Raw genomic sequence first — 16,244 nt, forward strand, 5'->3', positions numbered from 1 at the left:
GCACAACAATTCCTTTAACTGCAGGAATGCCTGTTCTTGAGAATCACTCCACAAGAACGGTTGTTGTTGTAGCAGTTTCAACAAATTTACAATATTTAATCTGGGGGTTCTGCAAGATCTAGTCCAAGGAATTGTGCTACTTCTGCTGGGTGGGTCCATAAATCTACTGGACGTAGTGAAGTAGGGCTGGCTGGACAGTTGAAAATGTGGAGGGTATCATGGGGACCCTGACCACATGCTGGGCATAAGTTGAGAATGGCTTGGTCTATGCGGGACACTGGTCACGTGCCATACCACAAGTGCTGCCGGCTAGTGCCTTGAGGACATTGTTCCTATTTCGCAGTTTATGCTTGGTTGCAGTGGCGTGTGCCCAGGAGCTCGAGCGGATTGCAATGGATATATATAGCAGGCCCTTTCCCTGTCAGTGATGCCGGAAACCGTTACGTTGTAGTGTTTATGGATTATTTCAGCAAATGGCCAGATGTATATGCTATACCCAATCACTTTTTTTTAATTTTATTAATACCAGTTAAGAGATACATGTAATATCTCTCTAGAGCACTAATAAAATTTAGTCATATAATAAAAATTCCTTTTGAACACTCATTTCACGTGTAGGCAGAGCCAGCAGCCTAAATAATGTATCCGCTAAATTGGTTTTAAAATCGCTAGATATGACTTGAAAATCGCTAAATTACCATTACTGCGTATGAAAAGAACTAATACGAATGGCAAAACAAAACAAAAAATACAAAACATTATCATCGAGTTATTTAAAAAATAAAAATCAGATACACTACAGAACTAAGCGAATAAAGACGTGAAATTTCTTTTTTAAGAATACTTTTTTTTTAGATTATAGAAGAAACCGAAACGAATGAAAACGGAATATATTATCAAAATAAACACAATAAAAAAAATTAAAGTGATTGAAGTAAACTTTTTGGATTTCAAAATTTTTAGTGCTAACAAAATTAAACATAAACAGAAATCTAATCTGAAACATATTGCAATTCAGAAAAAAACAAATAGGACGAAATTTTTCTACAAACTTTAAGAAGTTTCTAGTACAATAAAAAAACGCCTTTTATCCCTCATATTACATCGTAGTTTGTTGATACATACAAGAAAAAAGAAATACACCAAAAAAACGAAAACATTGTAGACAAGAAAAGTAAGTGAAAACAAAATTGCAAAAAAACAAAGTGAATCCAAAACAAAACAGAAAAAAGCTATAAAAACAATCTGTGCAAAAAAAGTAAACGAAGCCACAAACGAGATACAAAAAATAAAATACCTTTATTAAAAACGAATTTGCAAAACAAAATAAATTAAATAATTTATACAATTTAAAATAATAGAGAAACAAAATTCAAACAAACAAAATTTAAATTCATCATCATCGTTTACACAAATTATTACCGGTGTTCTACAAAGTTTCCCATTGCGAATTTTTGTTCGGTCCCCCTTTTGTTGTAGTGCGTTTTTTTATTATTTCTGTTCTGTTTGTTTGATTTGTGGATCTTCCTTCTCCACGGTCATTATTATTTGTTTTTTTATATTATTTGTTTGTTTTACTCCCTTTCCTAACACCTGCATGTTGTTCCTTTATTATCCCATATTACAGTGTTCTTATATCTATGATCAATTATTACAATCACCACAGAATTTCGTACAACTTTTTGCCGCTGAATTTCCATTTATCTCATTCGAACGCCAACAGTTGGTACAAACTTTAACTGCCATGTCGACGGCATTCCTAACCGCCATAGCGGTTATACTCTGCATTTTATTTCGCATTTTAAACGTCAACAGTCAACCCCTGAAACCCAGTGTTTGGTGTCTGGATCAACAGTTTTTAGATTGTCTATATAAAATTGCTCCCGTTTTAAAAGAACCGTAAGTATTGATAATAAAATTATTGTGCTCTCTAACTAATGACTAATGTATAAAAATATAATATTACGATGAAAAAATTACTTTCTAAATGAATGTATTAATGGTGAACAAATTAGAAAAATTTATGAAATACTTGCCGACCCAATCGTAATTAAATAAAAAGTCTTTTAGGATATACATATGTACCATGATTATTAGTTTTTGTCATCTATATTGTAATGATATTATCCTATAGTTTTAAAACACAATTTTTAACAAGAGTTAAAATATCCGAAAAGTACCAAATGTATATTTGGTATTTTTTGATAAGTAATGAATAAGATTTAAAATTTATTTTTATGTTCATTGGTTTAAAATATACATAGAATGGCAAAAAAAGTTCCAAAATATAGTTTTACCCGTATACTCCCCTAAGTGTTCGAATTTAAAAAAAGTGCCAAACACCTTGCTCAGGAATGGAAAATAAATTAAAAACTTAATGAGTTGTGCCAATTTTTATGATATCATGTTTACCAATTTTTTAGTTGTTTTATTAAGATTTTAAAATTGGTTTCAAAAGCAAATACAAAACATCGTATAAAATGTAACTTTGTGAAAACCATTATTTTACAAAAACGAAGTGATCAAGAAAAACTCTAACTCCAAGATGAAGATTTTGTATAGAAAATAGTGGTATACTCAAGATTTTCTATAGATAATGACTTGGGCGATTAATAAGTATCTCGCGAAATAATTTATTAAAGTTTTATTTTAAAATCACTGTTATACACAAGATTTTTTATAAAAAATAGTAGTATACACAAGATTTTCTATAGAAAATACTGTTATACAAAAAATTTATAATAGAAAATACACTCGGTCTCGCATAAATTCAAATTTTAATAAAAAAAATTCAAACAAAATCGCATAAAAAAATCAACAAAAATATATTTATTTCATTTACTTAAACTATAAAAACAAAACCCGTTAAAAAAATAAACAAAAATATAATATTAATTCATTAATTACAGGAAAAAACTGAAAATGATCCAAAAAATAAGCTAAAACTTTTTTAAGGAAATTCTGTAAATATGTATGATTAATCTGAATCACTGAATAATTGTCTGCATCGTTTTGGAATTGGTTCAACGTCACTTTCATCACTAAAATAAAATATCATTTTCATTTAAAAAAAACATCTAAAATTTAAAAATCTGTTAAAATTCTAAAAAAATCGTTAATTTAAAAATCGCATAAATTTGAATCCGCATAAAACGATACCTGAGTGTACACATGTTTGTCAACAGAAAGTAATTTGAAATAAGTCTTAAAATTTTTGTGAATTTGATGTAATTTTTTAAAGAAAATATATGCCAGTAATAATACAGAATTTCTCTGATAAGATTCGATTATAATTTATTGAAAACCAGTACTTCCCACAGTTTTTGTTTAATGACCTATTTTTTATTCCAAAATCCTTAGCCGCCAACTTCTTTTTTATACAAAACTTAATTTAATTTTTAAAAAAATAAAATAAAATATGTATTAGGAATATGATTCAATGTGCTTTAAATATAATTGCTATAACAAAATATTTTCTAAATTTATTAAAACATTTCATTAATTCACAAATGATTTAAAGCCTTTATTTGATAACAATAGAATATGAATTTATTATTGTGTGCAAATTATTTTATACTTATTGTATAATATACCATTAATTTCATTTCATTTGCATAAATTATTTATTTCTGCTATAGTCTTCTGTTTCTATACTGATAATTTTTTTTGTTTTCATCTGTACCTTGTACTCTGACGATTTTATTATAAAATCTGAAAACATTCAATCAGTTCATATTTATATGTACACAAAGTTTAGAATAGCAAAAACACAATCATTATCTTAAATGTTAAATAGGGTCAACCATATTATTTTTAAAATAATTTAATTTGTCTATGTCTTGGGCGATTAATAAGTAGGTATCTCGCGAAATAAGTCATGAAACGTTTATTTTAAAATCACGCTATTTTCTCCCTCCATATGGATGATGTTAAATCATTTAAATATTATTATTGCTCATATTAAATTGTATTTTTATAATAGCAACAAAATCAACTCTCTTTTTTGTTGTTGGGTTATGATTCTACTACGTCTCAGTTAATAGAATTGAGTTTATCACACATGAGTTCACCGGTAAAAATTCAAATATTAATTTTGCAAACATTGTATTTTTGTATGTTGTCATATTTAATGTTTAAGGTTGGGTCATTGCATTCTTATTCTTAGTTGGTTTTCTTTACAAATTTTATTTGTTAATAACATGTTTCGTAATATATACATATGTATGTACATTGTTCATAAATATATATGTAAGTATGTATGTATAACTTTTTTATGTTGACAAAACTAACCAAATCGTAAAGGTATTCATGTTATCTTTTGTAATCTTTGCAAAATTTCAAAATTATTACAAAAACTGCAGTAAATAATTCCGCACCACACTTCTGTTTTGATAGTGAAAATAAATTGGTTGACACTACAATGGAAACTTTTTCAAATGTTTAACTAAGGATTGAGGTCGAAGAAAACCTTAACACATGTTTTTTCTTAAAACTTTTATCCAAAGTATTATTTGGTTTTTTTTATCAAGTTACCTTGTAAAGTATGTCAGTTATTATGTTCATTTGTTCTTAATCTGATTGAAATGAGTGATCACTAAAGTTATTAAATTTTTAACAAAACCCAACTTGGTCCTACAAAAAGTTGGTCAAACCATCAAAGGCCTGCCGTCAATGTTATTAAACAATATCGGGAGAACATGTCCGTTGATAGAAAACCTGGTTCAGGTAAAAGGAATGGTCCACATGATTTTTCTTAAGACAATACATAGAAAGAATTTTCAAAAGAGCTCCCAACACATCAGGTAGGAAAGCAGTCCGTTTAGCTCAGTACTCGGACTATTTGTTACGAAAAGTTAAAGCCAATGCAGATTTAAAAACATACAAGGCTGAAAAAGTGACTGACGGGAACTATGCCAAAGACAGAGCACGGAAATTGAAGTCCAATTTTATAAAAAAACAAGTAAGTATGGTAGATCAAGTCCGACCATGTAATACCCTACACTAAGTAAAAGAGCAAAAACATTTTCTTTTAAAATTTCAATAATTTATATTTTTGATTGATTTTCGGAAGCGGGTCTATATGGGAGCTTCGACTAATTATGAACCGATCGTAACAAAATTTGGTGACATGAATTTTGTATATATAAAACTTATTTGGAGCGGAATTAGTGGAGATACATATATAAATTAAACATTTATGACCGATAAAGTCCAATTTCGGAAGGACATTTGTCATTGGGCCGAAAAAATAATATGTACCAAATTTTATCGAAATATCTTCAAACTTGCGAACTGTACTCTGCCAAACATTTGTTACAAAGGCTCTATAAATACTAAAATTTACATCAAGGAATGTTTAAAAAGGACGCTTTCATTCATAAGACGTCTTAATGTGAATACTTATTTTTGGCCTGATTGGCATCCTGTCACTATGGTAAGCAAGGTCTTGTAGTGGTACAAAAACAATAATTTGGTATTTGTACCAAGATAGGCAAATCTTCCAAACTGCCTGGAGCTAAGGCCAGTAGAGAGATATTGGGCTGTCAACTCAGCACACACTGCTGCTACAACAACAACAACTATAAAAACCTTAATGGAAGAGTTTCCGGAAAACGTTCATAAATTCATCACTATTGACTAGAAATATAAAAATAATTAAAAAAATGTTGATAGAAAAACTTTTTTGGTGAAAAACAAGAATTTTTTTTTATAAAAAATATTTTTTCCAATTTAACTCCATTGTCGGTCTGAATTTATTCCTTTCATTTGATATCCAAATTGTCTATATTCAAGACATAGAAATCCAGATATAGGTAAAAAAATTCGGGGTATTCGTGGTGTTATTTTATACAAAATATTTGTCTGACCCTCACTTTTAGTGACTCAGTACTTATTCTAAATATGTACTTAAATAATTATTCAAACTTTTTTCAATCATGTCTATAGAAAAAGATCTATCTATGTATATCTATTTCTCAAATTCGCATTATCTGAAGTGAATAACTCTAATGTTGTATTATTGTTTATTTTTGTTTTGTTAGAATTTTTCTTTGAAAACGTTTCAACCAAATCAAGAAGTGGTTTTATTTATCATTTATATTTTTTTATTTGTGTAGATACACAATTTTTCTAATTCTATATGAGAACACACATATTTGCTTCAATGGAAGAAGAGAGGGAGTTCACGAGTTTGAAGCATGTTTAAATTGTTTTAGTTTTTTATCATTGTATATACTTATTATGACTCATTATTCTCAAATGCTAAAATTTGTTTATGGCAAACTAAACTGTGTTGCATTTTGAGATCGTTTTAAAATAACGTCATATATGCCGGTTTATTATTGTTATTATAAAAGACAAATACAAATATTTATTTAAATATTAATATTTGGCACGTCTCTTTGGTTTTTTTTTCCAAATTTTATATTAAAAATCATACCATATTATAAATTGATTTTGATATCTTTATGGATACTGGTATTTATAGTTTTTAGAAAATTTCTTGATTGCCTAAACACGTGATGTTCGAAAATAAAAACGTTTAATGTTTCACGTTATTTAAAACGATTTAGCAATCAACTCTCATTGAATTCACCGGCAACAAAACAATTTCAATCATAGATTTTGTTGTATGTACTTTTAAAGCTTATTGTATTTTCTCATAAAATTCTCCAACTATATTCTGATGAACATGCACACATATGTATGTTTGTGTGTATTCTTTGTGTAATACGATCTCAACTATGACTATTGTTGGATATGAAAAATGGGAGCAAATTATTTTCTAGCTGGTAAATAGTTTATAAAGCATTAAAATAAAGTGAATGTGCTAAAATATCATAAAGAATTTCTTTTATATCCGCAAAACACCGGGTATTGAAAATTAAATTTAACACTAGTTTTTATACCTTTATATTTACTACTATTTATACATATATTAAAATATAGACCAATTGAAATGTTTATTTTAAAAGTAGTGTATGTCAAGTTATGGTTAATGTTTAAATAATGATAGATGGTTAAAGTCAACGTTTTTTTGAGAAATTTGTGAAAACAAAAACAACACTCGTAGTCGTATTTTTTGTAGTAATTATTTTTGTTTGAGTTTTTTCTAGTTTCCGCTCTATGTATATATCTCTATGCCAATACATATATTTATACCCTACACCCAAAGTACAGAACGCAATTTTGAAGGCGTTTTGTTTGAGTAAAAGTGAACGAAATGTTGTCAAATTTATGAAATCAATTGACAATTTGCAAAAAATATTTATTTTAAAAGTACCTCAATACAAAATTATATCGAGAATTTGTAAAACAAATTTGTTAATGCAAATCCTTAAATACTATAATTTTAAAGAAATAATGACTTATGCCACTTTCGAAATAAAATGTTCATTTGTATCTATGCATTCAAAATACTGACTGTCATAAATGTAAATACATACGTACTTATATGTATGTTATTCATATTACTGAGTGACTGACTTATTTATATTTTCCAAACGTAGCAAATTGATTTAATTTATGAGGTCAGACATTTTGCGAAGAATGAAACAAGTAAAAGTGTAATTGTAAAGAAGAAGAGTGGTCGAAAGGCTTTACACCTTATTTTGCAACACTAGAGAGCAACGGTACCCAAATGTGGATGCCGTAACAATTGGTCAATTCACAATGTCTCTTATCATGTCATATTGTCATAATGTCCTAATATTTCACAATGGTTTTTATTGCTTTTCAAGCAAAAAATGTCCTAAAATAATACTACTTTGTATGCTATGTTTATTGTGTTATCGTAACCAACAAGCAGAGATCTGCGCCGAATGTCTAAGAGTCGGTTAAGCCGAGCAGCCGAGTCGTGATATATTAGGAAATTATGACGATATGACTGATAAGAAACCTTGTGAATTGACCAAACTTTACTAACTTTAAGTAAAAGAATAAGGAGAGTGCTGAATCTTAGATAAAGATTGAAATCAATAGAAAACAAACAAATAAACAATTTGATGAAAAAAAAATTTTGGGTAAAAAAAATCGGGTTAACATTTTTTTTCCCGATTTTAAACCATTGTCGGGCCGACAATGAAATGACTTTCAATTGATGTCCATATTATCTATATATGCTACTTACTAATCGAGATATAGAGCAAAAATAGGTAAGAAATTGGCGTATTCGTAGTCTCTTTCATATATCTCATTCAAAGCCGAACAGATCATTCTTTCGAACCGAGAATTTATATGGAACGGACCAATTTCAGGAAATAAAAAGCTTGTTTTATAGTCAGTGTTAAAAATAATTAATTTGCGGATACAGTGCACTCGCGATCATGCATTAAAATATGAACAGGTTATTTTTGTTATTTTACCATGTCCGTTTGTCCGTCTGTATATTGAAATCATCTTTCCGTAGTCCTCAAATAACTTGCTAATTAAAATCGAGAAAATCGGACCACAAATGGCTGAGATATAAGGACAACCTAGATTTTTGAGCTATTTTTTTATCTATATCTGGATTACTAAGTCATTAATATAGACAATATGGTTATCCAATAATAGATATTTCAAAGTCCATTGCAACGATGTATATAAGGCTATAGTAATTTGACCCATTGTAGGTCCAAATTAATATAGCCTTATATACATCGTTGCAATGGACATCGAAAAAAAAATAAAAAAAATTAAAATTTTTTTTCCGAATTCAATGACCTAAGCTTTCTTTTGACCAAAAAAAAAATTAAAAAAAGGTCCATTTAAAAAAAAAACGTCAAAGTTTTTTATTTTGCTAAAATAGTAAAAAATTGTATGTTTTGAGTTACAAAACATTTATTTTAATAGATATCGAACTCGCATCCCACTAAGCGACCAAATAGATCTTCAAGGAAAATATCCATGCTTTCTTTAAGAAAAAACCTGCCCATTTTGAAAAAAAGTCAAAAAAGTTTTTGATATTAAAATTTTTTTAAATATTTTTTTTTCGAAAGATTGTAGAAATAGCTATTTAAAATATTTGGGACACATTTTGCTAAGAACAATAGGAAATAAGTTACATGGCTGAGAAAAAACACATGTTTGGCCAAAATGTCAAATTTTGACCCCCTCTAACTCAGATAGTTCTTGACCGATCTTGTTGAAAAATTGTGTCTGAATTACTATCCAATAGGTCTAACCTTGGTGCCTGATCCATCCTGATCGGAAGACATCGATTTTAAAAGTTGGTTCACTTGACATGAAATCCCCCATATATGTATTAAATAGATTTATTATTTTATTACTGAAATATTGATTCTGGGTTTCTCAGCTTTAGAACAATACCTTTAAAAGTAGTAGTTCTTCGAAAAAAGTTTTATTTTCTGTTATGTTTCGTATTTTAGGTTTTTTATACATTTTTAAACCATTATTTATTTGGAAAATTTTATTAATTTTTTGTTTATTATAACTTGGATATTTTTATTTCAAAAAATACAAACAGATTTAGAAATAAAACATACCATTATATTTAAACATGATAATTTAAATGTCCAACTATTCAAAGTATGTATATGAATTAATGTACATATATGATTCTTATATTTACAAAGAGAACATGACGTCAAAGTTGTATGTATATTTACTACAATACATATGTATGTACTTAAATAAGTAAAAAAAATTGAATTTAAATAGAACATTTTACGTGATTGTTTCTTTTTTTTAATATAAATAGTGGTTACTAGTAATTACTCATATATAAGTAGTTTTATATTTGTAGTACTTTGAAAATATTAGTTCTGCTAAGGGGTGTCACTCTCAAATTCCGTGTTACGTGGGTTGCTCGCAAATTAGCGAGTTCACTCGGAGGCCTTGTGGTCCACTGTGGTAACCTTAGAAATTCTATTTCTATTTTGCTGAGAATTCATACATGAAAGAAGAATAGTTTCACTCCCTAATTTCGTTGGCTACTTGCTTCCTGTGGTCCCCGTGAGAACCAACCGGTACTTCTAATAAATCTGATCATATTTATAGTGACACATCTCTGAGACAGTCCAGATCATGAAGAAGAACTTTACCAAGATGTAGTAGTCTACGCTCTTGTAAGACCGGCCAGTCACATATAATGTGTTGTACTAAATCCTCCTCCTTTTCATCTAAACAACTTCTACAATAGCTATAACGTGGGTAACCCTTACGTTCCGCCATGTGTCCAATCATACAGTAGTTATACCCGTAAAAAGCCTAATGGAATTCCTACTAAGAGCGAAAGAATCCTGGCCCTGTGCTCTGTCAGAGTGGAAATCGCTAATTAAATAAGGAAAATATAATTGTAAATTGAAGTTTACAAAAAATTATTTGAGCTTAGTTCACAAAAACAATAATATTGATTAATAATTGAATATTTCAAAAAGGAACTGGATACATTTATATATTGTATACATTTTAACTACCCAAAATTTTTTATTTATTCTGGAAAGTTACAAAAACTAGACCTAATGCGAACGTTAATTGCTGGAATCATTTATGACGTACTCTAATAATTTATTTTTGTTACTTTGTATAAACAGCAAATTATAATAATACCTGTCCTTAGGTGCTATTAACATTAATATAGCACATTAAATTAATGGCATCATGATAAAAGTTGTATTTTTGTTTAGTATAAGTAGATGTAGTTAATGAATTTTTTTCGTCTCAAAAATGGTAAATGTCACCGTACTAATGTAATTTTTGAATATTTAATTTGCTTAAACAATAATAAATACTAAAATTTAAATTCAAAATAAATCTTTTGTTTAGCAATTAACTAAATTTAATAACACTTTATAAATGAAATACTTGGAATATAATCGATAGCAACTTTTGATAAGAAAACATATTTCAAATATACCATCTTAATAATGAAGTAATCACACTTTTAAATAACTCGCATTATTATCAGTTAAATAATAAATGTACTTGAGCTATCTTCTAAAGACTTAATAATAAATTAATCATAGGAAAGTTTTTTTTTAAGGAAATCATTAATAAGTTATATATGCTTCTATATATAAGCGACACCAAGTCTAACAGTTTTTAAAACTGGTTTAAGAAGTATTTATAAAAATAAATAAATTATTTTAAATACATATTATGTCATAATACTCGAATATTTTTTTATTATACTCAGACACTAAAATCTGAAATATATTTTAAATTTAAACAAAATTATATGCCATTTATTTGCTATAAAACACCTTAGAATGATGTTTATAATTAAAATTAATTATTATACCAGTTTATGATTGCTTTAATGATCTTATAGACTAGACAAATGTAAACTCGCAATGAAAGACAGTGAGTTGCTAAATGTCAACTAAAATATCTGTTTATTTCCAACTGCATTTTTACGTCTTGGAAGTTTATTGTGTATTTTGTTTGATATCTTCAAGACTATGCAGATCTATTCAGATTTTAGAACTTACAAAATATATATTTTTAAAATATTTATTTATAAACATAATAGGAACGAAATGAAAAATTTCGATAATTCTTCTGAATTCAATAATATTTGGCATGATAAAAATATAGAAGGTAGTTTCAATCAAAATTTTTTTTTTAAAATAAGGTTTTTTGAAGTTTCCTTTTTTGTGAGCATTATAAAAAGCGTTGCCACATTCCAAAAAATGATTATGATTTTCGAGAATTTTTTTACAAAAAATGTGTAATTTAATTTATTATTTAAATAAAAATGTATTATGTTGTGTTGGGAGTTATTGATTCAATTCCTAACGTTCGATTACTTATTAAAACACGTTGACTATTTTTATATGTATGCATTTTCTTCATTTTTTTTATTACTATGTAAATATTTTATATCTTTTAAATGGAGGTTTAATTATAAGAGACAATTAGCACACGGATGAATGTATTTTCAAGATCTAGCCGAGCACTCTCAGAAAATATAAAAATTCTTTGAAATCGGATGGAAAACAAAAAATGGCACGCGTTTAACAAATTTACATGTCGAAGGTGCCCTACTTTGGGTCCCATAGCGCCGCCATTGAAGTATTTGTGGGGTTCATTTTCAAATCTTAAACTTGAATATTCCTTGGGTACGCCGTTTAGAAATACGAGATTTATTTTCAAATAATTTCGATTCTACTCCAGTGTGCATAGTTAATGGATTATGATCGGTAATAATCGGTGATATATATCCCAAAATATGTTTACATAATAAATAGTACTAGGATCGCCTGGTGGCCGAAATTCGACCACTTTTAAAACACTTTTTACCACTTTTATGGAAAGAATTTTTAAAAAAAAATTTATTGTGCACATCTAGATAAAAAAACCTTTTAAACCATATATGTTTCATTAATATTGGTGAACAATAACATACCTAAAAGTGTACCACAAAAAAACGTGTGGCCTATTTATATATAAGATTTTGAAGTTACCTTGTGTTCATTGGGACAGCATTCATATCCAATCTCACACGCTTTGTTTTAACTGAAATATTACTTTTAACTAAATGGTCGGAGCACACCATTGGCTGTTTTGGCAAATCTTCTTCGCAAGCTTTACATATATCCATAAACTGTTGTTGTTGTTGGGTAAATATTTTTTCTATTTTTTTTAATAATTTTCAAATTAATGAAAATTATTTTTCCCAAAGGGAAAATTTGAAATTGATATGGCATTACTATTTTAACGAAAACGTCAAAATCCTTAAGCTGTCAGACGTAGAATTTTAAAAAATAAAGAGAGAATGAAACTACCTTCTATTTTTCTACTATGATATTTGGTATACAGTTTTTAATGGCTATACAAAATTTGAAGTTATTCGGAATGAAATTGAAATTTGCTTAAGTTTGGTTTTTGTCAAAGTTCATATTTTTTAATTGATGCCAGAAAATTACCTAAAGTAACACTTGTTATAACTTCAGAACTGCTGGTCAGATTTGATAATTTTTGATCTCATAATAAAGCTAATGAATCGTATATTTTAAAGTTTTCTTCCAATCCAAACAGTCTTTGAACAAAGGATATCTCAAAAAGGGTATCTTCCATTTTCCAGATATATGTATTTCCAAATAATTCTATTGTTTGTTTAACTAATTAATTTTGTTTTTAATTTTTGTAAATCGCAAATTCAAGTTTAAACCTCTAACCCGCAAGAGTGCCTTAAGGCATGCATTACAAAACACCAATTATCTCAAAAAGTAATAATATATTTTTTTTAAATTTAAATGTGACTATAGTTACAGATTTGTTAACATTTCCCTCGAAGGTCGAAATGAATTCTGACTTTTAGTTTTTGTTCTGTCAGCAGTTTTGTGAGTGATGTCATAATTTTAACACGTGAAATTTTGTGTAATTTTTTTTTTAAATCAAAGTTTTACTAACTTTTAGTCGCCAGATCTATTAGAAATATTTTTTATTAATTATTTTTCATTAGTTTTTCAATAAAATCGTATCATAATTATTTTTACACCTAAACCGGCAACAATGCCCTGAGGCACTTTTCACAACTCGACAACTTTTTTTTAGCTTTTTAAAGTTTGTAGGTTAGAAGGTTTTAAGCAAAATTTCCATACAAAATTTTTTATTTTAAAACGTTTAAATTTAAAAATTGTTTATGAATAAGGCCTTAAATATATATAATTTTATATGTTTCTAACTCAACTTGTGGGTGTATTTCGAAAGACAATTATTTAAAACATTGTTATATCTGTGGCTTTTTTAAAATGTATTTCACAATAAACCAAAGATTTATATTTTGCACAAAAAGTACTATTTACGACTGAGTGCATATGATTCATGGTAATGTAATACAGGGATTCACTTAATGATTATTTGTGAGTGCTAATAGGTACTATTTGGTTCTTTTTATATTTTATATTACTATAAATATCAGTGATAAATTTCACCTTGCTAGATTCATGTATTTAAATGTTATCGGGGAAAAATATGAACAAAGTTGTTCATATCTTTTGATCCGAAATAGGTTTCACCTATTTTGTTAATTTATGCACATATAACTTATCTATCAGCAATAACTATTTGTGCAAATTTTCTCGGATTTCTCATTTAGGCCATACCGTGTTTTAATTTGTTTAAACATCAGATGAACAGATATTTTGGCGAAGATTTCAAACCCCTATGGCCTTCCTTCTAGAAAAGAATTTTGCTTAGTATTATAGTTCTTTGTTACAATATACAAAATATTAAAATATTTATTGAGCTTTTATTAAATTAAATATTTATGGAATTTCCATCACCTCATATTCATTCAATCATAATGTCAATAAACTATTCCTGTATTAAAACAATGAAAGCCATAAACAGACACCTGTTAGTTTATTTGCGTTTTAACACTTTTCTCTATAAACATTTATAGTTAAAGTACTTAAACAATATAGTATTAAGTTAGTGTAAGTAATTTTGGCAACAAATACTAAAATTAATACCGCCTTTCCTCTATTATAGTGGCGTAACATTTATATATTTTTATATTTCTCGGTTCGCAAAAATAAAAGCCCCATTATTATAGACGTTTTGATGATTTTAAATACTTATCGTTTGTTATGATAGATAACGAAATATTATTGATTGGTAAATGAATTAAAAATAATAATAATAATTTTTCCAGTTGTAAACAAACGTTTCTTTCATTTATTGTTTATTTATCATGTGGCGCGCCGCGTACTAAAAATTCAAAGAACTTACTTAGTTGTTTAAAACATTTAGTTTTATCTAAAAATATTTCTAAATAAATAAAAGACATGGACTTTGTATTTTCGCAAATTATTGCGAAGCTTATAAAACCAGTTGTTTTATATGAGTTTTGTTGTTAACACGAGCAAATTTTGTGATGGATGAGTAATATAGGCCAGAGATTCTTAAATGTTTTATTAGGGGTGTGTCTTTGTTAAGAGAAACTAGATCCCACTATTCAAACATTTCAACTAAGAACTCATTTAAATACAAATCAACACAAAAATCAGCACTAACTATGTGAAATTTAATTAAGATATCTCCATGCATTCACGAGTTATTTCCAACATACAAACTTTCTAAACCACTGTGCATTGGTGACATTTGATTTGAAATAGCAATCCATATAAATATATAAATGTGTTTGTAAGTTTGTTTGTTGGTTTGTTTGTTTGATCATCACGCCTAAACGGCTGAACCGATTTTATTGCAATTTGGAACGTAGATCTTCCAACCATTTACAACTTCAACTAGATCCTTACTCGGAAGCGTCAATAGGCTATCTCTTTTTTCAATACTTGGACCAGAAAGGGACTATCAGGTGGAAAACCGGTAAAATTGGTACCTTTATTTCTTAAACAATAAATACTTAACTTCTGAACCGATTTTAGCATCAATAGGCTATACCCTTTTTTCCTACTTGGACAATAAACATTGAATAATTGTTTAAAAGGAAAACACCTTTAATTTAGCTCACTATAGTCACAAAAATATGTATTTAGAAAGTACATTTTCAAAAGTCTACCTTCAGGGGGGTAAAATCGGGTAAAATTAGGAATTTTGTGTTTATCCATATTTATGGATGTTTAATTGATTGTTTGTACCTTATAGGAGGCTAAACCACTGGTCCGATTCTCTTGAAATTGTTATAGACTATTTTTTATATTGAAATTTTAAGTGGGCGTGGCACCTCCCATACAAAGTTAATAGTTATTATTGAATATCAGCAGAACTATCATTGTGAAAGTCGCAAAACTTCGCGGGATTTACTTCGGTACCATTGTGAACTGCTTGCTTCAAAATGGGTGGGATTGTATAAATGATCGTGGCACCACCCATACAAAGTAAATAGTTATTTTCGAATATCAGCAGAACTATAATTGTGACAATATTCAAACTTTATAGCAATCGATTTCATATCATTGCATTAAGTTTAACCGAAAACGGGACGGTTCGGAATAGGGGGTGTGACACCACCCATACAAAGTAAATAATTATTTTCAAATATCTGGAGAGCTATAATTGTGGTAGTCTTAAAACTTTGTCCGAAGAGTACCCTTAGCATTTTACATGGGCGGTATTTATTGAATTAGTGGGCGTGACACCTCCCATACAATGTAAATTGTTTATTTCCAATATGAAGAATTAGTTCAACGAAAATTGGGAGTGATCGGAACTGGGGGTGAGTCACCTCCCATACAAAGTAAATAGCTATTTCTAAATATTTTGAGAACTATAATTACAATATACTTCAAACTTTGTCCGAATATCTCTCTTATAGTTTTACATAATCTGGC

The 16,244-nt window shown here is 28.2% G+C and overlaps 1 protein-coding gene across 1 annotated transcript in view; it reads left to right on the top strand.

Moving 5' to 3' along the window:
* The first annotated feature begins 827 nt into the window (after window positions 1-827).
* The window catches only part of Hydr2 (abhydrolase domain-containing protein 2), a 31,135-nt gene continuing 15,718 nt past the window's right edge, over window positions 828-16,244 (top strand). Inside the window, exons 1-2 of the mRNA XM_065501096.1 lie at window positions 828-1,174; window positions 1,628-1,899. Coding sequence (XP_065357168.1) covers window positions 1,745-1,899 — 155 coding nt within the window. The 5' untranslated portion in view covers window positions 828-1,174; window positions 1,628-1,744. The remainder of the gene's footprint in view (window positions 1,175-1,627; window positions 1,900-16,244) is intronic.

Source organism: Calliphora vicina, chromosome 2 (genome assembly GCF_958450345.1).
Source record: "Calliphora vicina chromosome 2, idCalVici1.1, whole genome shotgun sequence".
NCBI classification, from domain to species: Eukaryota; Metazoa; Arthropoda; class Insecta; order Diptera; family Calliphoridae; genus Calliphora; species Calliphora vicina.